The following is a 24,843-nucleotide window of genomic DNA, read 5'->3' on the forward strand; positions in this document are numbered from 1 at the left end:
GCCGGAAGCGGAAGGCGGAAGCGGAAGCGCCGGAGGAGGGGCGGTGGGGCAGAGCAGGGGAGGCCCAGCCGGCGGCGGGGGGACACCATGGGGCGCGGCGGCGGCACATTCGAGCGTCTCCTCGGTACCGGCCGCGGGCTCCCCTCGGCGGGCGGGCGGGGACAGGGGCCGGGGCCGGGCTGAGCCCCGCAGCGATTGTCCCCGGGGGGGCCGGGGAGGGACCGGGGCTACGGGCCAAGCCGGGCCCGGGCCCCGCCGGAGCTGATGCGGCGGGTGCGAGGGTTCCTGGCGCTCCGCGGCGTCTGAAGGGGAAGAGCTGACGCGTCTGGGGAAAAATCGGGGGTTTTTATTCCCGAGCGCTCGGGTCCGGGGCATCGCCGGCGCCCGGGGCAGCTTCCCCGCAACGACACCGGGGCGGCGGAGCAGAGGGAGATCAGCAGAACCGCTTAAAGCAGCCTCACAGGTTTATTCCTTGCAGATAAGGCTACGAGCCAACTCCTGCTGGAGACGGACTGGGAATCCATCCTGCAGATCTGCGACATGATCCGTCAGGGAGACACCCAGTAAGTTGGATGTGCTGGAAGACCAGCGCTCCCTGCTTTTGTAAGGCAAGGCATGAGGGTCTCGGACCTGCCAGCCTGCCGCAGCACGCATTTTGTTGTCCTTTTGGAAAAGTGTTGGGAGGGCAGTACTGTACACCCTGATGTGTTGAGGCACTTCCCTGAGTTGTGGGTTACCTCTGTCCTGAAATCCTCAGAGAAACTCAGGTTTGAGTGTGCTTATTCCCTCTCTTCCCGGTTTGCCTTGGGGGAATCACATAGACCAAGACACAACTGTACCCTTGTGTCAGGGCCGGGGTTAGCGGGTTATCAGCAGCGGGTGGAATCTCCCCTCGCATTCTTGATCACCTGAGGACGTAAACTCTCTTTCCTTACCCAGAGCAAAATACGCCGTCAATGCTATCAAGAAAAAAGTCAACGACAAGAATCCCCATGTGGCACTCTACGCACTGGAGGTAACGTCAGCCCAAACCCAAGCACCGTGGGGGCCCAGCTCGCAGGCCAGGGAGTTTCCCATCTGTTATAAGCAGCATCCAGGGCTGCGCAGCCCGCACGGTGTTTTCTGCCCTGCCAGGGGAGTGGCAGAGTCATGGCCTGGAGCTTGCCTCCTCCTGCCTCTAGCGCAGAGGTTTCGTGACTGATCAGCAGGCTGTGAGTTTCATTCTTTAATTCTGTCTTGGAGTTAGAAACAGACAGAGCTGGAACTTGAGACACTGTCCCTGGGGGTCTGTCTCTACACAGCAAAGGTACAAAGGCCACTGTGCAGTTGAAGCATAGCTAACTCCTCCAGCTTGGTGGTGTGGGTTTCTCTGGCTTGACTGACACTGCCCTAATGCAACTCATTGCTTAAATAGTTCCCCCGTCTTGGTGTGCTGGCTGCAGTAACCTGTAACGCTGCTGTGACTCATCACAGGCCACAGGGAAGGAAGAAAGCAGCAGGCTAATATTGTCCTTTGTCCTTGCAGGTCATGGAGTCGGTGGTTAAAAACTGTGGCCAAACAGTCCATGACGAGGTGGCCAATAAACAGACTATGGAGGAACTGAAGGAAATACTCAAGGTAAATATATCTAATTTTACTACCATTTTTGAATGATGTCGGAAAAGAAGCAGCAGCAGAAGAAAATGTGCATGTCTTTCATTCCCTTTGTGTAAGGAACAGAAGGGAAACTGTTCGGAAATGCATTTCAAAAAAGAGCAAACTGTATTGCGTGATTGTGAAGAGATGAGTGTGGGGGTTTGGCTATACGGTAAGGCAGGGTAGGAATATGCTGTAAATGCCTAGACCATATGATGGTAAATGCTCCTGGGTGCAACACTCTGCTTGGCTTGAGACAGCAAAGGAAGACAGAGGTGATGGTCTGGCAGTTGCACTAAGGACCTGAGCAGCAGGGGGAGAATTTCCTTCCCATAGTACAGTATGAGGCACACGGGAAGGTAAAGTAGCAGACTAAAAACGGGCAGAAGCTTCCTCTTTGTCGTGGCCATTTCATTAGCCTGTGGAATTGTGTGAGGAGCTTTGCAGGATGGCTATTTTCACTGATGAGCTGTTGTCACAAGCCGTCACTTGCCAGTTTGATGTAACATGATGCCTGCACGAGCTCTGTGCGTCCTTGGACTGGAGACTTCAACAAGTAAAGTGGAAATGGGAACTTCCGTCTCCAGTTCCCAGCTCAAGAACAGTCAAGAGCTTGTTAGAGTAGTGCTGTTCCTTCCTTACAGCCTCCGTCTTCTGCCAGAAATAGATGACCAGATGACCCAGGTGGATGAGCTGTGCGAGTCTCATCATTTCACACACCGTAGCAGGGTGTCTCTCCCCTGTCACCTTCCTGTTAGGGCTGACTCAGTCTCTGGGCAGGATCTCCTGCTGAGATAGGAATGCTGCCACAATGTGATGGCCAGGTGTAGTAGCGCAGGCACTCTGAGCGCTGAGAAAATCAGATCAAGAGATTTTGTGGTTCTCTGCAGTCCTTGTCTGTCTTGGTAGTTTCATAACTGCCACAGACCCATTCTTTTCCTATGCTTGGAACTTTGCTGCTTGTTGAATGCCTAATGCTGGTAAAATAGCATTAGTTCTGAGGAGGTTCAGGGCCGTGACGTGTGGAATGCAGGATTTTGTGAAATCTAGAAGTTTGGAGCTCCAGGAATTGTCAGTAAGTCATGCTGTGTGGGCCGAGCTCTCAGCTGAAATAGGAGCTTGACAATGCTCCTCTGCTTCCTGGAGGATTTCTGGAGCAACCGGTCATGTGAATGCGTGATGACTTGGTCAGCTGATGACAGGGCTGCTCTCGGAGGCTGGCTGGGATAGGAACAGGCTTGCCAAATTTCCTCCGGCTCCTTGAACTGTGATACAACTGCCCCTCTCTCCAAAGGGCAGGCTCCCCAGCTGTCCGTACTGCGTCACATCCCAAGGTAGCTTTGGGTATTCCTGGGCAGGAGTCTCGGGGCCGGGGACACTGACAGCCTGGCACCAACATGCTCCAGACACCCTCCAGCTGTGAGCTGGTGGTGCCCTGTCAGCCCTCGGGCAAAGCGGGCTGTACTGCTCTGCCCAGCTGGGTTTGTAGGTCCTGCGACTTTCTGAGTGCGCGATGAGCAACTCTTGTGAGGAGCAAAGATGTGAACAATGGCACTGGGCAGGCCAGAGTGCTTATGCCTGCCCCGGGGAGCAGCTGTGCAAGTTTCTGGGCATTTTCTCAAATCACCGTCACCACAGCCCTTTTCAAGTTGGTCTGTGCTGCTCTGAAGGACATTTTCTTGTTGCTAGTGGGGGGAAGCTGAAGGAATATGTAGTCTTCGCTGCGAATTGTCCTTATTGCAGGTTTCTGACAGCTCTTACCTTGCACAAGTACTCTAAAGTCTCTCTTTCCATGAATGGTACTTCTGGCTTCTCTTCTGTGGAATTCACACCATCCTTTGGGTTTCAGGCTATTTTTCTCAGATTTTTTTTTTTTTTTTTTTTTGCCTCCTCCCTTTCTGTGCAGAGGCAAGTGGAGACAAGCGTCCGGAGTAAGATCCTGTACCTTATCCAGGCCTGGGCTCACGCCTTCCGCAACGAGCCCAAGTACAAGGTGGTGCAGGACACCTATCAGATAATGAAGGTTGAAGGTGAGGACTCTGGGTGAAGGCGGGTGGACAACTGGCCAAGCAGCTCTGCTGTGGAGGAGCCTTGCAGGAGAAGGAATAGGTGTCAGGCCCCTGCCTGCTGTTAGCGAAATTCTGGACTTGCAGTACTGAGCTTTTTCTTGGTGCCCGATACCAGATGAACCTCTTGGAGTGACTGAGGCCCGCTGCAGAGAGAGGACAGCCCCATTGTCCCAGGATCAGGGGCTGCCTTGCCCCGGGCCTCCAGCCCAGCTACCAGCTAAGGGTTGGCAGCGAGACCTGAAAAGCAGGAGCTGCAAATGTTCTTCAGGAAACTGGCAGCAAATCAGCGTGTCCTCTGGGAAGGGATTTACAGTGGGGTGGTTCCTTCCTCCCAGGCTTTCATTAGTACCTCCAGGATGGGTCCACGCTCCTGCTTCCTGACAGTGCCAGTATGGCCCTTTCTCTCTTGTCCTGGGGATGGCAGCATTCCTGGGAAGGGACGCGCTGCTGTCTCTGCCTCTTGCTGCCCAGCAGAACCTCCACGGGCACTGGCAAAGCCTGGAGGTCTTGGTCCCCTGCTGAGCTAGTGTTGCCACACTCTTGGCTTTCCAGGGGTGAGACTCAACGCCCTGCCTGCCCACGCAGTGAGCTTTCCCCCTTTCTGTGCTGAGTTCAAGGTCTTGAGAAATAAGCTTTATCCAAAGGGCCCCAATGTGCCTTACAGGTGTATAAGGGAAACCAACAGGGGATTGTCCGGTGCGTTCGAGAGCGTGGCTGAGCCCAGTACTTCGCAGACAGCAGCAAGTGCTGTGTGAGCGTTGCCCTCTGGCCTCCTGCAGGAGGGAGATTGCTGTTAGTTGTGTCAGAGTAAGATAATGGTCAGGGCAGGCGTGCTGAGCTGGATCTGGCGTGTGTGGCTGGGCACTATGGCACAAGGCTGTGGGCTCCATGGCCTCCCTGCGTGGAGGAGCCCTCTCACAATGGGACACTGTCGCTTCTCCCGCAGGTCACGTATTCCCGGAGTTCAAAGAGAGCGATGCCATGTTTGCTGCAGAAAGGGTGAGCTCTGCTGGTGGGGAGGGAGCTGGCATTGCAGGACCGACCTTGCTCTCCTGTCCCCTCCCTACTAACCCTTCAGTTCTTGCATTCCTCCATTTCATGGAATTAGAGACCTTGCTGGGTACATACTGCTCCCAGCTGTCACACGGGCAGTGATGGAGGGGAGAATTCACCAGGACGGGGAGTTAGTCTCATCTTACCCTTCTCAGTGGCCTTCCAGCAGCATGGCAATCTGAGTATGGCAGCAGGGCATTGCTAAAGCAATTGCTGTGCAGATACGTCCCTAGAAGATTTCTTGCTGACTGGGAAAGCATCACAGTCTCTGGGAACACAAGAGGAAATAACTTGTGGGGATTAGTGTTTCCTGTTAAGCTGCAAACACTTCCAGTCTCCCCATTCGTGATAATGCCTTAGTTAGCGTTAGGAGCTGCTGAAGGGCTTGGTGGAAACACGCTCCTCAACACCCTCCTCCCCTCCTTACACAAGTTTCCTTAACCCTCACAGGCTCCAGACTGGGTCGATGCCGAGGAGTGTCACAGATGTCGAGTGCAGTTTGGCGTTGTGACGCGGAAGGTGGGTGCCGCTCTGCCCCTCTGGGTTCCCTGGTCCTGCACAGGCCCCCGGGACTTGCAGGACTCCCCAAGCCTGCATGGAAGTTTGTCGGGGCTGGATCGCGTTCCCTGGCCACTGGCAGGGAAGTGTCAGGAGTGTCCGAGTGATGTTGTATAATGGTGAAGGAGTGTGTTGTTACTGCACTGATGTCTCCCATCCTTTGCAGCATCATTGCAGGGCCTGCGGGCAGATCTTCTGTGGCAAATGCTCCTCCAAGTATTCCACCATCCCCAAGTTTGGGATTGAGAAGGAAGTGAGAGTCTGCGAGCCCTGTTACGAGCATCTCAACAAGTCAGTACCCTTTATAGTGTGTTTCTTTGCCTGCAACATCTGTGACTGAGGGGAGAAGCTTGGTGTGGAGCCACCTTTCTGCAGACTAGAGCGAGAGTTTCCCAGGCTGTGCAGGCTGGGTTCCCTTCCTTCCTGGGGAGGGGGGTTACAGCTGTAGTGTTGTGCAGAGCTGGGGCTCCAGTGCGGAGGAAGCAGCATTCGGTCTCCACTGTCGCCTCTTTCTGACTACAGGAAAACTGAGGGTAAAGCTGCTGCCACCTCCGAATTGCCCCCCGAGTACCTGACCAGCCCCCTCTCGCAGCAGTCCCAGGTGAGTGGCTGCCCTGTGATCCTGACCTGCTGCTTGATCCCTTGACTGACCACCTCCTCATCTTTCTGCTTGCAGCTGCCTCCAAAGCGTGACGAGACAGCTCTGCAAGAGGAGGAAGAGCTCCAGCTAGCTATTGCCTTGTCTCAGTCGGAGGCCGAAGAGAAGGAGAGAATGGTTCGTGCCCTGCTTGGTGTCTGGGAGTGGTTGTTTCCACACAGCCCAGATGTGCTGGGCATCTCCTAGCTGTGCGGTAACAGGTCTCTAGGCACGTCCTGGTGTGAGCAAGTCACAAGGCCTGTGGAATGAGAGGGTGAAAGCAGAGCCAGCCATGTGCTGTGTTGCAGTCCCACATCTTGGAAGCAGGCTGTGCCCTGGGGCACGCTGGCCTGCATGAACTGTACAAAGCGTGAGGCTGGGTCTGCTGGCTGTGCCTGGCCATCACTAGGAACCTCAACCACCCCGTGTGCCCAGTCTGTTCTGAGTGGGTGATTTGGAGGAGTCTGGACAGTCCCTGAGTTCACTTTTTTTTTTCTTTTTTGCAGAGGCAGAAAACAACCTACTCCATGTACCCGAAGGCTGAGCCCACACCCGTCACGTCGTCAGCCCCCCCGGTCAGCACGCTCTATTCCCCACCCGTGGTACGTTCTTGGGAGCCCCTGACCGTGAGGTGGCTGGATGCAGCCCAATTCTGCCTTGCTTGGGCCAGATTTAATCCCTGTTCCGAGAGAAAAGACTTGCCCCATTCAATTCCTTGCTCTTTCACAGCACTACTGTGTTTTCAGCAAGAAGGTCTGTACTCAGATGGCATTTAGGTGCCTCCGCTGCTTCCCGTAGCTACAGCCTGTGTCTGGATGAAGGAGATGGCTGTCCCCTTCCAGTCCCTTGCTGGTGCTCAGCACTGGTGGTTGTGCATGGCCAGGGCTGAGCAGGACATGTGTGAGAGCTGTGGGTCTTGTTTCTCTGAACCAGATTTCCCTGTTTATCTCTTTCCAGAATTCCTCTGCTCCCCTGGCTGAGGACATTGATCCAGAGGTAAGGACCCAGGCCTTACTGGTCTGTGGCACAGGCGCACTCCCAGCAGGGCTGCCATGCTTATCTTTGTTCTCTTTCTGGCAGTTGGCTCGGTACCTGAATCGCAACTACTGGGAGAAGAAACAAGAGGAGGTTCGCAAGAGCCCCACACCGTCAGCACCTCTGTCCCTCACAGAGCCAGCTGCTCAGCCTGGGGACGCCCACCCTGCCCCGCTCGGCGTTGTTGAGGTAAGAGGGGGGCCTGGACCTGTGCCTGGCAGCTTCTGAGGGGCAAGAAGTGCCCAGCCCCTTTGTTCAGCCCAGTCATGCAGCTCTGCGGGCCTGCTGCTGGCTCTCGGCATGGCAGAGTTGAGGCTGACTGGCTGCCCTGTCCTTCCAGCAGCAGTACCAGAATGGCGAGTCCGAGGAGAACCACGAGCAGTTCCTGAAGGCGCTGCAGAATGCGGTTACCACATTTGTCAACCGCATGAAGAGCAACCACATGCGGGGCCGCAGCATCACCAATGACTCTGCCGTATTGTCCCTCTTCCAGTCCATCAACAACATGCACCCCCAGCTGCTGGAGCTGCTCAACCAGCTGGACGAGCGCAGGCGTAAGTGGGAGCTGCCTGGCCGTGGGCAAGTGTCCTGGGGAGGAGCGAGTGGCTGCCGGGGCTTCCCCCAGTGCCGGGATTTGGTATTCCTGTGACACAGCCTCTCTGGAGAGAAGCCAGTGCAGCCTGCAGGGGTGGTCGGAGTGCTCTGCCCCAAAAGGGTCCCTGAGGCTGTCCCTTCGCTCCCCAGTGTACTACGAAGGCCTGCAGGACAAGCTGGCCCAGATCCGGGATGCGCGTGGGGCTCTGAACGCGCTGCGGGAGGAGCATCGGGAGAAGCTGCGCCGTGCGGCAGAGGAGGCAGAGCGCCAGCGCCAGATCCAGCTGGCCCAGAAGCTGGAGATCATGAGGCAGAAGAAGCAGGTGAGGCAGGGAAGCATTCCCAGGGTGTCCGGGGCTGCGTCAGCCCGCAGGCCTGCCTGCACCTTGGCACAGCTGCCCTGGCAGGGGAGGATGCTGTGGTGTCCTGGCTTCTAGCCATCACGGCCCTGTTCCCGCAGGAGTACCTGGAGATGCAGCGTCAGTTGGCCATCCAGCGGCTGCAGGAGCAGGAGAAGGAGAGGCAGATGCGCCTGGAGCAGCAGAAGCAGACCATCCAGATGAGAGCCCAGATGCCAGCCTTCTCGCTGCCTTATGCCCAGGTACGGCTTCTGGGCCAGAGGCCCTCCTGCCAGGTCCCAGGGGACATGGCCTGAAGCTTGCTTTTCTTCCCTCAACAGCTCCAGGCCATGCCCGCAGCCAGCGGGGTGATCTACCAGCCCTCTGGGCCCACCAGCTTCCCTGGCACCTTCAGCCCAGCCGGCTCTGTGGAGGGCTCTCCCATGCACAGCGTGTACATGAACCAGGCAGCACAAGGGGGCACGGGGCCGTACACTGCAATGCCCGTCACGGGGACAGGTATGTTGGCCAGCTGAGCCCACCTGGGTGGAGGCTGCGTGCACGGTGGTTACTTCAGCCTCTGCCCTCTCCACCCCAGATCCCAGCATGGTGAACGCCTACATGTACCAGCCGGCGGCAGGCAGCGGGCAGGCAGCTCAGCAGGGGCAGGCGGTGCCCACCACCACCCCGGCGTACTCCTCCTACCAGCCAACTCCAACGCAGGGCTACCAGGCAAGTGAGGGCAGAGCTGCTTGTGGCCACTGGGGTATTCTGCAGGGCTGGCACAATTCACCCTGTCTCAGAGACGGGATCTCTGAGCGGGCGGGAGAAAGGGCTGGTTGGTTCTGGATCTGCTGCTGCTTTCGCTGTGGGGGTGGGCTGGAGTCAGAGCCAGTTCTGGGCTCCCCATGGCGCAGAGGGAAGCAGATGCCCTGGTTGCAGCAGAGCGATGAGAGCGGTGCTGGTCCTGGGGGGGCTGTTATAGACGAGCCATCACTGCCTGCACCACCCCTCATTGTCCTCTCCCCCCAGCCCCAGAGTGCAGCCTCGCAGTCGCAGAGCATCCCGGCCATCTCCCAGGCCCCCCAGTCGGGCACCATGGGCTACATGGGCAGCCAGTCGGTCTCCATGGGCTACCAGCCCTACGGCATGCAGGTCAGCACTCCCCGCCCCACGGCCCCCTTCCTGGGGGGATGAGCTGCGGGTGGGCTCCGGCCCGTGGAGCCCTCCTAGTCCCACGCTGCCAGTGGTGGGGCAGGGGAGGCCGGGCAGAGGCTGTGCATCCCCCAGCTCCTCTGATGAGCCCCTCACGCCCACAGGGCCTCATGTCCGCCCTGCCTGGCCAAGAGGCCGCGCTGAGCAGCTTGCCAGCCCAGCAGTCCTACCTGCCTGGCCAGCAGCCCCTCTACCAGCAGGTGAGTGCTGCAGGACCCGGGGGCTGGGACCTCAGTGGGGTTCACTTTCTAACGAAGCTGCCTCGTCTGTTGCAGATGGCTCCGGCTGGAGGCCCCCCCCAGCAGCAGCCGCCCCCGCCAGCGCCCGCCCCTGTGCAGCAGCCACAGGGCAGCAGCGAGGCCCAGCTCATCTCCTTCGACTGATCTCTGCCGCAGGGCGGGGGGGTCCCGTTTAACACTACTCTTCATCTGACATCACTTCTGTACTTTGCCTCCTCATTCTGCCCGCTCAGCCCCCCCGCCTCTGTCCCTGGCCGGGGGGATGCGGGACCACAGTGTCCCTCTGGGGACCCGGCGGCAGGGGGGCAACCCCCCGCCCGCCACCGCGGCTGCTCCCCTCCTCACCCGCAGGACCATGGCCAGGCTGGGCGGCGTTGTGGCCGCAGCCCCTGCGCTCCCCTCGGCCGAGCCCCGTTCCCCGCCAGCGCCTCCTCCCTTCCCTGCCCATCCCCGTCCCCGTGGCACAGCCGCCCGCTCCTTGCGGGGAGACCGAGCGCCAACGGTGACTAATAAAGTGTTGGGAACGAGCTGCGCTGTGGTGTGGTGGAGCATCGCCAGCCCCATGGGGCTGGGAGAGACCAAAGGAGGTTCGTTGAGCTTGTTGAGTCAAGTGACTTTATGCACCTTATTCTAGAAGGGAGGCTTTTGTCTTCCGAAGGGAAGCGGTGTTAAAACATGCCTTTAGCATTTGTATAATTAGGAATCGGAAACATGATAAGGGAGAAAGGGGAGAGGGCAACATTCGGTGCTGCTCTGAGCATGTGAGGAATGATTTGAAATTGCTGAGGGAGGAGGAAGATGGTCTGGAAAAAAAGGTTTTTGAGACAAAAGTGGCTTTATCTCCCTGGTGAGGAAGTGTGGGCCTGCGGAGCTGGAGCTCCTCAGCTGCCTTTTCTTCCCCAGCCAGAGAAGACGGGCTCGGTGCGGGCTGGGGGCTGCGGTTCAGCACAGGCTCATTTCCCCGGGCAGCTCTCGCCTGGCCATGGCGGGACGGAGACCCCCCCCCTCTTCCTCCGGACCTCGGGGAGCCTGTCCGTGTCGGATTGCTGGGACAGGAGCTATGGAGAGAGGGAAGACATCCTCCGGGGAGGAGGGGGGGTCTCTTGCCTGGGTGGGCCCCCAGGAACCCTCATGCCCAGAACACCCCAAAATTCTACATCCACCTGAAACTACTTTCCTTTTAACCTTTTGTAAAACAAAGTCAGGACTGAAGAAATATCTTGCTTTTTTAGGAGCAGCTATTCTGGGAAGGAAGCTACTAAAAGCTCTGCTTTTTTCTTTAAAAGACCCTCGGGCTCCTGTGAAGGGCTTTTCCAGCGGGGAGCGAGTCCCGGCGGACCCGGCGGACAGAGCGCCGCCCCCGCCCCACCACCGAGGCGCGGCGCCGGGGCCTAGAGCGGCCGTGGCGGCGCGGGGGCCGCCGGAACCATCGAGCGCGGGGCAGAGCGCCGCCGTGTCCTCTGCGGCCGCCATGCTGCCCGCCGCCCGCGCGCTGCCGCCGCGCCTGCCCCGCCGCCCGCCGCCCGCCTGGCGCTGGGCACCGGCCGGGCCGCCCGCCGCCGGCCTGCGGGCGTTGAGCACCGGCCGCGCCCGGCGCTCGGAGGCGCTGGCCGGTGCGCCGCTGGACACGGCCGCCAAGGAGTACTCGCCCAAGGTGCGGCAGCTGGTGCGGGACATCGCGGGGCTGACGCTGCTGGAGGTGGCTGACCTCAACGCGCTCCTCAAGGTGGGTGGCGAGGGGCGGGGCGGACCGGCTCATCCCGGGCCGGCTAGGCCCCTCCCGGCTCATCCCGGACCAGCCCCGCTTATCCCGGACCGGCCAGGCCCCTCCCGGCTCATCCCGGACCAGCCGCGCTTATCCCGGACCGGCCAGGCCTCACCCGTCCCATCCCGGGCCGGCCCGGCCCGTCCCATCCCATCCCATCCTGGCCCGGCCCGTCCCATCCCATCCTATCCCAGCTCAGCCCGAACCGGCCAGGCGCGGACCGGCTCATCCCAGACCGGCCGGGCCTATCCCGGTTCATTCCGGCCCGGCCCGGCCCGGCCCGTTGTCTCACTGGCCGCCGGTGCCACTGTTTTTCCCGCAGGAGACGCTGAAGATCCCAGACGTGGCGGTGATGCCGGCAGCGGCTGCCTCCCTCCAGCCCTCCCAGGCGGCTCCGCAGGTACCGGGGGAGGGGTCGGGGGTTGGGCACCGCGGACCCCCACGCGTGGGGCAGCGGGGAGGGGGCCCCGTGCGCGCCGCCGGGCGTCTTCACCAAGCTCTGGCTGCTTCCAGGAGGAGGAGGAGGTCCCGCTCAAGAAAGAGAAAACACATTTCACCGTCCGGCTGACAGAGCTGAAACCCGCTGACAAGGTGAAGCTGATCAAGGAGGTGAAGAACTTCGTGCCAGGAGTGAACCTGGTGCAGGTGAGGAGGGGGTTGCCCAAGGCTCTGGCCACCCACCGCACCGCCCCCGTGCCTGGACGGGTTCTGAAGCACGTTGCAAGTGGCGGCCTCAATTCTCTGTTCAAAAGGGAGCTTGGATTTACGTGTTTAGGAGAACGCTCTGCCTGTTGCACATCTTTGTGCAAAGATACGGACGAGGTGTAGAGCAGGAGTCGGTTGCGCCGGTTTGGCCTTTATTAGAGAAGGCTGTTCCATCCCAGCTCTGCTGTGTGGCGAGCAACCAAGCCCTTAGCAGGAGCGGTGAGGTGAAAGAGGGGGCTCAGAGCAGAGACCTCAGAGTCCTCCGTGCCAGCCTCACCTTCTCCAAATCTAAGAGCTGCTCTGAGCTTTCCTGCAGAACTCAGGAGCAGCCAGGATTCCTTGTTACAGATGGATTTGGCTTGCCTTCCCCTAAAGTTTTTTGCTTTTTCAAGGTCAATAACTTTCTGAATTTAGATGAGTTTGTCTAATTGATGCGTCTTGCAATCCACGCCTCCAGTGCTTTTCAGAGCTTTTCTTTTCGTAGGCGATGCCTCCTCCTTTTTCTCGGGGGAGACGGGCCTTTCACAGTCCTGTGCACCATCTGAGCTCGTGCGCTTGAGCTGTGATGTAGGCTCAGAGCAAAGAACATACATCTGCTACTGCAGAAGCATTTTAACGTGCTTCAGTTCTCCACTGGATGATGCTTTCATATCTTGGGGATAGTAGTAGCACTTTCTATTTATCCACTTGCAAGGAAAAAATGTTGAGTATCGTAAAATGTACTTTTATTAGTAGCCTGGGATATCAGAAGGATTTGCAGAAAATCCAACCCGCTCATATTGCTGTATTGCAAAGCAAACAGTTCAGTAACAGAGAAACGCTGGGGGGCAAGATGTGAGTTGCATTGGCCCACTGGGGTAATTAACTGAGTATCAGCTTGGTCAGTCTTGGCAGTTGTTTATCCAGTATCAGTCCCAAGCAACCATTAAAATGCCAAAACCCTGTAACGGACCTGATCAGCGAATAATTAAATCTGCCTGGAGAACTAATGCTAGATCAGCTTGGCTTAGCATGTGGAACCTGTCAAACAGGCTGGCGACAATTCCGAGGCAGGTACAAGGTTGGTAGGTGCAGGTTATTGCGGGTAAACCTCGTCAAGTGTGACTTACCCAACATGGGATTTTGGTTAAAACACACACACAGAACAAACTGCTACTGATGGTTCTGTCTACAGAGGTTGTATGCAAAGTGTAGCAATACGTTTTTATTGTCAATTTTATTGCCATCCAATTGAGGTGTTTTTAATGAGATTTGCAGGGAACCTATTCTTGGCCTGTAGGGCTGTTAATGATTTGGAAGAAGGCATTGCTAGTGAAATCGTTGGATGTTGGGTGCTGTTGTGACTTGAGCAGGTCAGCCCTACGGGAACGACCGCTTGATGAGACATGCATCGTCGGCACAAGCTGGACTCACATCGGTTTGCAGCTCTGAAAGCGTGTTCAGAGCCGACCCAACACACCCATCGCCAGCCCTGGGGTGGCGTTCTCCTGCTTTTGGAAACGCGTTGCCTCTGCCCCGTGGCTGTTACTGCGCAGGTGCAGCCTGGCTCAGGCCCTGCTCTTCCTCCTGCTGGCAGCTCTGAGCAGCCGCTTCCTTTGACCGGGGCTGCTTTAGAACAGAAGTTAAGCATTAGTGAGCAAGGATCTCAAATGAATAACCCCAATTGTCTTGCCTGTCCTTATCACAGCAAGCCAAGAACAGGCTCCTTTCCAGATCCTGTGGTGAGTGAAGCCATGCCTGCCCTGCCGAGCTCTGCCTGCACCGCTGCCCCTTCTCATGAGCAAAAAGAGCATTTTCTGCCACCACAAATACATTGTCACTGCACCCAACGTAAATGAAAACAACAAAACCTTTCTGTTAGCAGTGGTCAATCCGTTGGGTGCTAAATACCTGCAGTGCCACGCGGCAGGGAGCTGGCAGCGGCTCTTTAGCAATTCCCCCAGGGTTTGTTTTTAAGGAACCAAATAGCTTTGTTGATGCTGCTTTGTCTAAGAGCATCTGACTGCAGCAGGGGCTTATCCTGCTGGGCTCCTGTCCCTTTCTGCACAGCAGAATTGCAGGAAGTCCCTTTAAATCTTTTCAGCTTGCCTTAAATATTGTGGTGCTGCATAGTACCAGTAGTTCGGTATAAAAAGTCCTGAAAATACCAAGATTTTGTGGTGAAGCATAGTCTGTACTGGAACTCTTTGTTTTTATCTGGTACAGTGGATTCCTGAACAGCCACGTATAAGCCCTGACAGCCTCTCCTCCCCACTGGCAGAAATATGTGAAACAAAACATTCGCATTGAAAAAAGTCGACCCAGCGCAGGCCGGTAGCTGCCTTGGCAGGTTACTGCGTGGTGGCTCAGCGTGTGTCCCAGATGCCTTCTTAGACCGGGGCTGCACATCTGGGAGCACCGTGCATGTGGTGGGAGGAATTTATGGGCAATTACTCGCTGAAAAAGGTCTTCCAGGGCTGTAGTGGATGCGCCATCACTTGCAGCCAGGTTTAGATGTCTTCCGGCAGGATGTGCTGTAGTTCAAGTGGAAGTCTTGGGTTTTGGAGCAATGGGTGAGTTTCCCTGGTCTGCTGAGGCAGAGGTCAGGCTCGTGGCTCTCAGTCTGTTAATCCGGTTAATGAAATGCCAGTTTACGAGTCTCGTACTTTGTCCCTCCTGCAGGCAAAGAAGCTGGTAGAGTCCCTTCCTCAGGAGATCAAGGCTAACGCCTCCAAGGAGGAAGCAGAGAAGATCAAAGCGGCGCTGGAGGCAGCAGGAGGGACTGTGGTTCTGGAGTAGGCGGCCCGGTCGCACCACGGAGGGACTGGTGTGACGCAGCCTTCCCCGTTGCCGACGGCCACAGCCGGGCCGGGCTCCGGACGTCTCCCCGTGCGGGACGTCCCCTAGTTGCGCAGTGGGAATGCTCTCTCGAAACCATCCGGTGCAAGAATGCTGTACGGTTTGACGGGGCTGCTCTCAAGTCCCGGCATGGCAATGAACTCTACCTTCACAAATATCCAAAAAAAAAAAAAAAAAAAAAAAACCAACCAAAAAACCAAAACAACCCTGCGAAATGGTTAAATCTCTCGAAAAACAGCCCCTGGGCTCAACGCGCGTACCCCACGCCCACCGCACCCCGCAGCAGCCCTTTTCCTCCAGCTGCTTTTTAGTGCCCCCACACCAAAACGGGATAGTTTGCCCCCCCCCCCCCCACTCCGTTAATTAGTCACTGTTAATTAAGGGGAGGGGTGCCTTTCTCGGTCTGTGGAGCTGGCTGGGGGCTGGGAACGGTGCTCCTGGAGCCCGGGGGGGTCGCGACAGCTCCCCCGCGCCGTAGCGGCGCGGGGGAGCTGTCGCGACCCCCCCGGGCGCGATACAGACCCCCCCCCCCCGCGGTGCTGTGCGAGGGGGCGTGGCTTGTCGGGGGAGTGGGTGTGGCTTAGCGTAGGGGGCGTGGTTTGGGCCTCCGCCGCGGGTGGGGGGGCGTGGCTTTAGCGGAGAGCGGCGCCGATGGCGGAGCGGCGCGTGTCGCGCTGGTACTTCGGCGGCCTCGCTTCGTGCGGGGCCGCCTGCTGCACCCACCCGCTGGACCTGCTGAAGGTGAGGGGTAAAGGGGGCGGCTGCGGCGGGGGGAGGCTGCGGGGGGACGGGGAAGGGCAGCGGGGACGGCTGCGAGGGGCCGGTTGTGAAGGGCCGGCTCTGAGGGGTGCGGGGAAGCGCTCTGGGGGTCTGCAGAGCGGCTGTGAGGGGCCGGCTCTTGACAGGCCGTCTCTGAGGATGCCGGGGAAGGGCCGTGAGGGGCTGGGGAGCAGCTGTGGGTCCGGCTGTGAGGGGCCGGGGAACAGCTCTGAGGGGCTGGTTCTGAAGGACCGCCTCGGGGGGACCGAGGAGAACCACTCTGGGGGACCGGGAGGCGGCTGTGAGGGGTCGGTGGCGGCTGTGGGGCCCGCTCTGAGGGACCGGGGAACGGCTGTGAGGAGCCGGCTCTGAGGGGGCTGGGGAACCGCTCTGGGGGCCTGGAGAGCGGCTGTGAGGGGACAGAACGGCTGTGAGGGACCGGGGAGCCGCTGTTGTGGGGGGCCGGCTGTGAGGGACCGGGGAACGGGTCGGGGAGCAGCAACGGGGGTCTGGAGAGCGGCTGTGAGGGGCCGGGAGCGGTTGTGAGGGGCCGAGGAACGGCCGTGAAGAGCAGGTTCTGAAGGGCCGGCTGCGAGGGGTCGGGGAACCACTCTGGGGGGACCGGCAGCGGCTGCAGGAGTGGCTCCGAGAGACCGGGGAACCGCTCTGGGGGTCCGGGGAGCGGCTGTTGGGGGCAACGGCTGTGAGAGGCCGGGGAACGGCCGCGGAGGAGCCGGAGAACGGCTGCCGGGTGGCCGGTTGAGGGGCCGGCTCGCGGCTGTGAGGGGACCGAGCGCGCAGGGACGCGGCCCTGGGCTCGGGGAGGGGACAGGGACTAGGGGGGAGACGGCCGGGGGGGACAGGGACGACTGTGGGGCCCGGCGGCCAGGGGACAGGGGCGGGGGGTGGGTCGCAGGGACAGGGCTGAGGGGACACGGACCGGGACAGGTGCAGGTGTGGGGCTGAAGGCTCTGTGGAGCTCAGGGTGTCGGCTCCTGGGCTGTGGGGCATGGAGGACACGGCGGCCCAGGCGCCCGTGTGAGGCACGGCAGTGGCTCCAGGCCCTGTGGTGTTGGACGCAGGCCCACTGGGCTCCGTGTCCTCAGGCCAAGATGTCACCTAGGCACCGCGGACGGCCTGGCATCCCCGCTCCCACACAAAGAGCGCCGCGCGTAGCCCTGCGCTGCCAGCACCCACGGACGGGGTGAATGCCAGCGCTGCCCGGAGCCTTGTGTGCCAGCCAAGCAGCGACAAGGCTGGCAGCCAGGCAGGCTGCGGAGGGGGAGCAGAAGAGCGAGCCCAGGCCAGGCTGTGCCATGCCCAGGGCTGTGCCCATGGGTGAGGCTGGGGACAGGCAGCCCCTTCCCATCCCACGGAGAGAGCGGAAGATGTGCCGGGCGCAGGCCCAGGAGAGGAGCCAGCACTGGCAGGAGGATGCCGCTTCCCCAGTGCTCGGCCTGTTGCCGTGCCCGGCTGGCCCTGTCTGCCCAGCAAAGGTGGCTGGCAGCCCATGGGAGCTCGTGTAGGATGCCCTGGCAAGCCGCTAAGAAGGGGAATTAGTCTGGCACATGCCTCTAGGTCTGTATCTGAGCCAGTGTGACGGGTGTGACTTCTCAGCTGCGTCCGCACACGCTATGCACTGCGGATGCGAAGCCCCTGCGTGCCCCCTGGCCATGAGCAGCCCAGGCCAGCTGGCTGGTTTTGCCAGAGGGTTCACACCTGAATATTGAACACGGACCTGCTTTGGCCCAGAGCTCCCCCACGGCAGGGGCTGTTGCCAGGCGTGGGGAAGCAGGAGGGGCCTCAGGGTCTGGCAGGGCAGGGGGCCAAGGGTGTTTTGCTACACCTTTGGACCTTGGCCCCCATGGGAGGCCCCAGCCAGCCTAGCCGGATGGTGCTCGCACCCCTGCTGGAGCCCCTGAGCTGGCACCGCACACAACCTCTGGCCGCCCACGGGGCTCTGCCCTGCAGCAGTGACCACAGCGCTGGCCAGCCCCTCCCTGACTGCCCTTTCTGTGGCCCTGGGACAGGCAGGCAGTGCAGCGCTTCTGCCCGTTCCCTCTGCCCCGGCCTGCCCAGCAGCCGCTTGCCCAGCTAGCTCCCCAGCACACCACGAGCTCTGGTCCCCGACATCCAAATTCTGCTTGCCGGGCTCCAAAGCCAGTCCCTTCCCTGCATCCCTGCTGCTGCTCCACACGGGAGGCAGAGGCTGTTCCCAGCGTCCTGCTGCGTGTCCCACGCCCTGGCCGCACCGGGGCTTCTGTAACAGGAGCCAGGGCTGATCCCCTGCCAGAAGCCCTTTGCTCTCTTTAATTTTACCTCCTGGGACCTTTGACCTGCATCGTGGGGCCGGGTGGGTGCGCTCAGAACGTGCTCCGGCTGGTATGGCTCCTCTGTCTCAGACAGCCCCCACGGTCCTGCTGCCGCTTCTCTGGTGATGGTGGGAAGTGCTGGGCTGCTGCGAGTGCAGAGGGGAGCGCCCAGACGCCCCGGCTGTGCTGGCCGTGGCATGAAATAGATTGGAGCTGGTGCACAGAGCTGTAGGGCTGTCTTCCTGCCTCTGCAATTCCTGTGGCAGGGGAGGAGGGGAAGTTCCTTCTGGAGGCCTGTTGCCTCACGTGGCAAGGGTGTAGGGCACAGGAGGTCACAGATTCACTTGCCCTGTTGTAGTCCCTCCAAACAAACTCATGCTGGTTGCTCACTTGTTCATGTGCTTCTGGATCCTCCCCACCCCGATGTGGCCCAGGTCCTTTCTTGGAGGAGCAGGCGCTATCACTTCATCTTGAGGCATGCTGCTGAGGCCACCGAGCTGGGCAGGCGCCTGGGAGGGACTGTGGGCAGGTGCCTCAGCACTGCCCCTTCTCCTGCCAGCCTCCACTGCCCTGATGGTGGGCTGGGCCTGTTTCTAAGTACTGCTTAGGTGTGGGGAGCCTGGAGCTATTGCTGTTTGTGCGGAAGCAAGCGCTAACGAGTGACCCTGACATGGACTCGGAGCAGCCATCCCTGCCCTGCGCTCTCCTGTTTTCTGCCTGACCCCAGCCCTTGGCTGGTGCGCTAATACTGCCAAACTCTGCCCCAGGTCCACCTGCAGACGCAGCAGGAGGTGAAGATGCGGATGATGGGGATGGCCATGCATGTGATCCGCACCGACGGCTTCCTGGCTCTCTATAACGGGCTCAGTGCCTCAATGTGCCGGCAGGTGAGTGCCACCATGCCCTTGATGGGCTCTGGTCCCCCAAGGCCAGCACGGAGCTCCTGCTGTGCTGGTGGCTGGGCTGGAACTGACAGGCTGCCCTGAGCTGCAGGGCAGAGGAGGCGGGTGCCCAGCGGGGCACAGCGGCTCATTCTCCCTCTCCTCCAGATGACATATTCCTTGACTCGCTTTGCCATCTACGAGACCGCGAGGGACCGCTTGAGCCGGGGCAACCAGGGGCCTCCCCCCTTCTACCAAAAAGTGCTGATGGGTGCAGTGGGAGGTGAGTGAGGAGGAGAGTCCCTCAGCCCCGGGCTCCCTCGGGCTCAGGAGCCCCCTAACCCCAGCTCTTCTTTGGCTGCAGGTTTCACCGGCGGGTTGGTGGGGACCCCAGCAGACCTGGTGAATGTCAGGTCAGTTCTGCCCGCGTCCCAGTGCTGCTGGTGTGCAGCAGCAGTCGGGGTGGTGGGGCACACCCCGTGTTCCTGCCTGCTTTCCTGAACAGACTGCCCTGTGGCTATTGGCCCCGTCCCAGTGGGGAGCTCTGTGCCCAAACAGACTAGAGTTGTTCCGTGTTCAGTGTGCAGCCCTGGGCCAGCCCCACGCCTGGCCCTTGAGGGGTGCGGGGCTGGAAGCAGCTTTCTTATCCCTTTGCAAACAGCCGATGCAGTCTGTCTGCTGGGCCTCTGCCTGCTCTTCTGAGCAGGGACAGACTTGCCCCGGGCCCCTGGTGTTGGGGGTGGGCGGCAGGTCACCCCGTGGTGCTCTACCTTACAGGATGCAGAACGACATGAAGCAGCCACCCTCCCTGCGGCGCAAGTGAGTGGGGGGCCAGGGCTCCCGGGGGGGCTGGGGCAGCAGGAAGAGGGGTCGGGAGGGGCCGGGAGGAGCGGGGGCTCCCGGGGTGGGCCGGGGCGGGGGGCTGGGGCGGCGGGAATGGGGGTCGGGAGGGGCCGGGGCAGTGGGAAGGGGGGCCGGGAGGACCCGGGACTCCCGGGTCCGGGGGTCCGTGCGGCCGCGGGGGGGCAGCACCGCACCGGCGGCGCGCCCGGTGCCCGGGGGTGGTGGGACCGTGGCCGCGGCCCCGGGAGCTGCAGCTGCCCGGTGGGTGCGGTGGGGCTGCCGGGGGCTGGGGAGCCTCGGACCCTGACACCTTCCCCTCTTGCTCTTTCCAGCTATTCCCATGCCCTGGACGGCATGTACCGCGTCTTCCGGGAAGGTGAGGCCGTGCCAGCCGGGGTAGGGTGAGCCTGCCTGGGGTGTCCTCACTGACACTGGGAAACCGTGGCAGGAGTGTCCCAGGGTGCTCTGTCTGGGAGTCGCCGCAGGTGCTGGCTCAGCCAGGGCAGGGAGAGGGGGCGGATGGTGACTGCAGTGCCTGTGGGGCTAGGGGAGCTGAGGGTCAGGCAGCCTGCCCTTACTCCAGAGGGAAAGAGAGACCTGCCAGGAGCTGCTATGAAAAAGCACAAGAGTGCGGAGCAGGTGGGAAGGAATGGGAGGAGGCAGGACTGTTCTGAAGGGGTCTCCTTTCCTGCAGATATTTGCTGTTGTGTGGTTTAAGCACTGTTGTATGAGGAGTCTGGGACACGGACCAGGCAGGGAAGGAGGCTCCTGGGGGGAAGGGAGTGTGAGTAATGTCCCAGGACTGTGCTGATCCCAATCTGTCTGTCCACAGAGGGCTTGAAGAAGCTCTTCTCGGGAGCTACGATGGCATCCAGCCGAGGGGCCCTAGTCACCGTTGGGCAGGTAGGACAGTTCTGCTGGGCAGTAGGTGCCCGGGGTAGGGACAGGGGGAGTCCCTGGCTTGGCAAGTGTCACTGATACCCCGTGTCTCTGCAGCTCGCCTGTTATGACCAGGCCAAGCAGCTGGTTCTCTCAACTGGGTTGCTGTCGGACAACATCTTCACTCACTTCCTGGCCAGCTTCATCGCTGTGAGCAGGGCTGGGCACAGGGAGGCAGGACTGGGACTGGGTTTGCCTGCAGGAGCCCAGGCTGGGGCTGCCAGAGCTGCCTCTCGGGACTCTGATGCAGCAGGGCCAGGCACAGAGGCTTCTATGGGGCTCCCAGGCTGGGGCTTGGCCCGGGCCGGGCTCTGGGTCTCTCCAGGGGCCCTGGCTGTTGCTGGCACCTGGGTCTTCTCTGTGAGCTGGGGCTGCTGACCCTGGTTGACTCTCCCCAGGGTGGATGTGCCACATTCCTGTGCCAGCCCCTGGATGTGCTCAAGACCCGCCTCATGAACTCCCAGGGCGAGTACCGGGTGAGTAGCCCCTCCTGCCCGCCCCGCTGCTGCTGGTCCAGTCCCCTTTGCACACTGGCCTCTGCCTCCCTGCACCTCCTCATCTCTCTCCATCTCACTGCAGGGTGTTGCCCACTGTGCCATGGAAACTGCCAAGCTCGGCCCTCTCGCGTTCTACAAGGTACTGATCTGGGGATGTGCGGGATGGGCTGGCAGGGTGGAGTGTGGGAAAACTGCCTGGGAGCAGAGGTTTAGGTCCAGAACGGTTCTGGGGCAGGAGCCTTCCAGGCGCTGCTGCGGCAGCCTGACTGCGTCCTGCGTCAGGCCTTCCTCCGGCTTGGCCCTGGAGCCTTGGCCTCTTCTGGGCTTGCAGCCTGGGTCCGGGCACCACAGCAGCTGCCCTGTTGCACCCGTTGGGTTCCCAAACGGGAATGCAGGTACGGGCAGTGGTGCTCCAGCACTCGTTGGGTGTAACTGACCAGCAGACACTGGTCAGCTCTTGGGCCCTACGTGCCCGGGCTTGGTGCAGTCACCTGTGTGTTCAGCCTCACTCCTGGGAGGGCCCCTGCAAAGGGGTTTTGCACCCAAGGTTTATTCCAGATGCTGCCAGTCAGGCGTTTTCCCCGTTACAGCCTGTCTGCTCATCTTCCCAGGCAGCGTCCAACCCCCTTCTGAACCGGGGGCTGTGGGATCTGACCGGGGCTTCTACCGAGATTCTGCCTACGTAGTGGTGATGCCAGCACTGATGTGTTTGGGGGAAGAGGGGTTGATGCATGATGCTGAGCTCTGTGTGCACAGCGATGGCTGCGGTGCCTCCCTCACCGCTGTGGCAGCTCTGCTGCATGCCCGGCCAGCTGGCCCCCCGTGCTTGCAAGCTGGTGCCGCTCCCCGTGGGTTGGGCTGCTGGGCACCCTCAGCCCTGGCGGGGAAGCCCAGGGTCAGGCACATGCTGACTCTCCTCATTCTCGCTGTCCACTTCCAGGGCTTTGTTCCTGCTGCTGTCCGGCTCATTCCTCACACCATCCTCACCTTTGTCTTCCTGGAACAGCTACGCAAATATTTTGGGATCAAAGTGACCACCTGAGTAGGAGGGACGGGACCCTGCCCTCGCCCCAGGGGGGTGAGCATGCAGGTCACCGCTGAGATCCCAGAACCCCTCTCCCCTGTCTGGGGCCAGCGCTGCTCCCCCTGCCCCTCATCCCCACTCCTGTGCCTTGCCAGTGCCTGTGGCCAGCCAGTCCCACACTCTCCCTCCCTCTCTCACCCCCCCTTCTCAGCACCTCCGTTACCTCTGGGGTATTCTTGGGCCTCTTGTCCCCTCTGCACTGTTGGTTTGGGTTTTTTTTTTTTTGCTTTCTTCCCACTGCACTACTGGCCGCAAGTTCTGCCCTTACCTCCCTCAGCCCTGTCCCTTATTTGCCTCCTGGGAGCAGGACTGTGCTGTTCTGGGGCATCCAGCCTTTGGCTCCGTCCCTGCTCACGGAGCCTCACAGGGCTGGGGGGGGCCAGTTCCACTTGTGCCCACGCTGCAGCAGGGCTTGTGTTGGTGGCAGCAGAGCAGGCGTGCTTCCTGCCTCTCCTGCAAGCAGCAAGGGGAGACGTGGCTTTAGCACAGCAAAGCCCTGTCCTCCCTTAGTGCCTCTGGCCCCACGCGCTCCTCCGCCGGCCCCAGTGCAGCCTGGCATCCCCGCTCTGCTCCCAAACACCTCCCGCTTCTGCTTGGCCAAAACTCACCAGCGCCCAATGGCTGCTGGGCTCTTCAGGGATTGTGCCTCATACCAATGATGACAGAGAGTGGACTCTGCAGGCGAGGGGCAGCTGTGCGGCCCCCCTGCCCTGCTGGCCAGGCATGGGCTGGAGCCCTTCTCACCTGGCCGGCCCAGGGCAAGGCCACAGCTGCGCCCCTGGCCCCTGGCTCCAGCTGGGGCTGGGTAGTGCCTGCTTGAGGACCTGGTGTCAGCTTGCCTGCAGCGCCCTCACCCTCCACCAGACCTGGCCTCGGGTGGGGGCGTCTGTCCAGCACCACCTCACACCCCCCCACACCCCTCACACCAAGGTCGCCTCACAGCCCCCCCTCTCCCTGCACCGCCCTGCGCATGGGGGCTGCCGGCACCAGCCCCTCTGTCCTGTGCACCCCTGTGCGTGGTGGCCCCGAGGGATCAAAGAACTGGAGTATCTGTGACCTTAATATATAATAAACAGTGGAACAAGCACAGGGCTGAGTGTCCTGCTTGGCGGGGGGCGATGCTGCGTGCCCTCCCACTGTAGGAGGGCTCAGGCTTGGAGCAGTGGGGGTCTTTACCCTGTTCCATGCCCCCAGCCCTGAGGGGGTGTGTGCCCACCGCCTCCCGGCCCTGCAGAGTGGGAGCTGTGGGCTGGGCTCCCCCGTGCCAGCCCGGCTCCGAGCTGTGCCCGGTCTCAGCCCTGCAGGCAGTCCCTGGGCAGAGCCGTGCCGAGGGCGCCTGCCCACCTCCTCCTCCTCCTCGCGGGAGCTGCCTCCTGGATGTGACACTAATTGGGCTCCAGCAGGCGGAACAGAGCCAGCCTGGGACAGCAGAAAAGTGAAAGCTTGTCACCTTAACGAAGTCTAATGATGCTGGCTGGCATCGCGGCTTTGTTCCTGTGCCTGGTTCTGGGTGAGAGCCGTGGGCAGGTGCATGTGGGGCCAGTGGAGCCCTCTTTCCTCATGAGGGTCTGGGGGCTGCCTGGCCCTGGCTGGGCTGCGGTGGCTTGTGCCCCGGACCCCCTGGCACTGCTTTGGGGCTGACACGTGCTGCTCTGCACCCATGCCAAAGGCCAGCGTGGAGCGGGAGAGCGATGGAGCCACAGGGCCCTGCCTGGCCATCACCCCTAGTGGCATGGAGCCCTGTGCTGGCCACCGGCAGGGATGTTCCAGCCAGGCCATGGTCCCGCCGGCTGCGTCAGCCCTGCGTTCCCCGTACCCGCATTCCCTCTTCCTACGTCCCTCACCAGCGGAGCTGTGCCGCGGCCACGCCGGCAGGACAGCATGTGCCAGACACAGCCTGGAGCACGGAGCGTCCGGCAGCTGCACAGAGTGGGAGCTTCTTATCTCTGAGCATCGGAAAACGAGAGGCCTCGGGACTGTCAACAGCTCGTTGCCAGCGGTGTTTGCGCTCGCGGAGCTGACTGGCCCCCCCCAGCCTCATCCTGCCCTCTGCCCGCCCCGGGCAGTGCGCCCAGCCCAGGCCCTGCTGCCTGTGGGGGGTCCCACAGGGCACCCCTCTGCTGCGCCATGGGGGCTGCCGGCCCCCCCTCCACGGCCGGCACCCAGAGGGGTGCAAGGGCTGTCTCGGGGTGGGGGGGTGCAGCTATCAGTCTGACCCCCCAGCGCTGGCGAGGCACCCACAAACCCCAGGTTGTGCCCAGGTGGCTCTGTCTGCACCCGTGGGGTCTCCCGGCGAGCGGGCGTCTGAGCAGAGCAGGACCCCGGCGGGGGGCACCAGTTCGGAGGGCCACGGAGCCCCACGCTCAGCCAGCCCTGAGCTGGGGGGGGGGGGGGGGGGGGCACGCTTGGTGTCCCCGAGCTGCCGGGGCCTGCGTGGCCGTTGCGGCCCACGGTAAATGCGTTTGTGCGGCGGGTGGGTGCTGCACCCCCGCGGCCGGGGGTCTGCCCAGGCCCCGCTGCGGCCCTCGCCCGGGGATCTGGGGGGGCCCAGGGCGTCGCTGCTGCGCTGGGACGTGTTTACCTGCTGGTGCTGCAGCAGGACGGCGAGTGGCACACACGGACCCGCCACCGCCGGCGGCCGCCGGAGCGCGGGGCCCGAGGCAGCTCCCGGCCGCACGGCGGAGGTTTGCCCGGGTCCCGGGAGGGGGGGGCGAGCTCCGCTCCCGCGGCAGGAGCCGCCAGCTCCGCGCACAGGCGGCACCGGGGACCGGGACAGCCTCCCCGGGGGACCCCGCGGGGGCTGCACCGCCCCTCCCGGAGCCGCGGGCACCCCCGTCCCGCTCCCT

The 24,843-nt window shown here is 61.3% G+C and overlaps 3 protein-coding genes across 5 annotated transcripts; all 3 read left to right on the forward strand.

Moving 5' to 3' along the window:
• The first annotated feature begins 18 nt into the window (after window positions 1-18).
• HGS (hepatocyte growth factor-regulated tyrosine kinase substrate) lies at window positions 19-9,548 on the forward strand. 2 transcript variants are annotated; one of them, XM_063352059.1, is made up of 21 exons: window positions 19-124; window positions 479-563; window positions 940-1,015; window positions 1,526-1,618; window positions 3,543-3,666; window positions 4,652-4,704; window positions 5,209-5,277; window positions 5,483-5,607; window positions 5,839-5,917; window positions 5,993-6,091; window positions 6,460-6,555; window positions 6,911-6,949; window positions 7,034-7,177; window positions 7,329-7,542; window positions 7,733-7,905; window positions 8,043-8,183; window positions 8,262-8,439; window positions 8,519-8,652; window positions 8,953-9,075; window positions 9,240-9,335; window positions 9,411-9,548. In XM_063352059.1, the coding sequence occupies exons 1-21, from the start codon at window positions 88-90 to the stop codon at window positions 9,516-9,518; spliced, it is 2,286 nt and encodes a 761-aa protein (XP_063208129.1). In that variant the 5' UTR covers window positions 19-87; the 3' UTR covers window positions 9,519-9,548. The 2 variants fall into 2 exon arrangements, with proteins under 2 accessions (XP_063208129.1, XP_063208130.1); XM_063352060.1 differs by lacking the exons at window positions 19-124; window positions 479-563; window positions 940-1,015 and adding an exon at window positions 1,033-1,306.
• Window positions 9,549-9,636: 88 nt separating this feature from the next.
• Window positions 9,637-14,648, forward strand: MRPL12 (mitochondrial ribosomal protein L12). Of its 2 annotated transcripts, none has more exons than XM_063352061.1 (5): window positions 9,637-9,961; window positions 10,607-11,100; window positions 11,462-11,539; window positions 11,653-11,784; window positions 14,506-14,648. In XM_063352061.1, the coding sequence occupies exons 1-5, from the start codon at window positions 9,637-9,639 to the stop codon at window positions 14,620-14,622; spliced, it is 1,146 nt and encodes a 381-aa protein (XP_063208131.1). In that variant the 3' UTR covers window positions 14,623-14,648. The 2 variants fall into 2 exon arrangements, with proteins under 2 accessions (XP_063208131.1, XP_063208132.1); XM_063352062.1 differs by having other exon boundaries at window positions 10,661-11,100.
• Window positions 14,649-15,266: 618 nt separating this feature from the next.
• SLC25A10 (solute carrier family 25 member 10) lies at window positions 15,267-23,077 on the forward strand. The gene is made up of 11 exons (XM_063352406.1): window positions 15,267-15,423; window positions 18,521-18,640; window positions 18,803-18,917; window positions 18,999-19,047; window positions 19,412-19,453; window positions 19,810-19,853; window positions 20,310-20,380; window positions 20,474-20,566; window positions 20,815-20,892; window positions 20,996-21,052; window positions 21,854-23,077. Exons 1-11 carry the CDS (start codon window positions 15,334-15,336, stop codon window positions 21,953-21,955), a joined length of 861 nt encoding a protein of 286 aa, XP_063208476.1. The 5' UTR covers window positions 15,267-15,333; the 3' UTR covers window positions 21,956-23,077.
• The last annotated feature ends 1,766 nt before the right edge of the window (window positions 23,078-24,843 follow it).

This window comes from Chroicocephalus ridibundus, chromosome 14 (genome assembly GCF_963924245.1).
Source record: "Chroicocephalus ridibundus chromosome 14, bChrRid1.1, whole genome shotgun sequence".
NCBI lineage: Eukaryota > Metazoa > Chordata > Aves > Charadriiformes > Laridae > Chroicocephalus > Chroicocephalus ridibundus.

Excerpts from the sequence above, each read along its gene's own strand:
- HGS (XM_063352059.1), top strand. The coding sequence starts at position 88 with ATGGGGCGCGGCGGCGGCACATTCGAGCGTCTCCTCG. Across the intron at positions 125-478 it reads CACATTCGAGCGTCTCCTCG|ATAAGGCTACGAGCCAACTC; the intron begins GTACCGGCCGCG and ends TATTCCTTGCAG. Across the intron at positions 5,278-5,482 it reads TTGGCGTTGTGACGCGGAAG|CATCATTGCAGGGCCTGCGG; the intron begins GTGGGTGCCGCT and ends CATCCTTTGCAG.
- MRPL12 (XM_063352061.1), top strand. The coding sequence starts at position 9,637 with ATGCGGGACCACAGTGTCCCTCTGGGGACCCGGCGGCAGGGGGGCAAC. Across the intron at positions 9,962-10,606 it reads GCTGGGAGAGACCAAAGGAG|GAGCAGCTATTCTGGGAAGG; the intron begins GTTCGTTGAGCT and ends TTGCTTTTTTAG. Across the intron at positions 11,785-14,505 it reads CAGGAGTGAACCTGGTGCAG|GCAAAGAAGCTGGTAGAGTC; the intron begins GTGAGGAGGGGG and ends TCCCTCCTGCAG.
- SLC25A10 (XM_063352406.1), top strand. The coding sequence starts at position 15,334 with ATGGCGGAGCGGCGCGTGTCGCGCTGGTACTTCGGCGGCCTCGCTTCG. Across the intron at positions 15,424-18,520 it reads ACCCGCTGGACCTGCTGAAG|GTCCACCTGCAGACGCAGCA; the intron begins GTGAGGGGTAAA and ends ACTCTGCCCCAG. Across the intron at positions 18,918-18,998 it reads GCTGATGGGTGCAGTGGGAG|GTTTCACCGGCGGGTTGGTG; the intron begins GTGAGTGAGGAG and ends CTTTGGCTGCAG.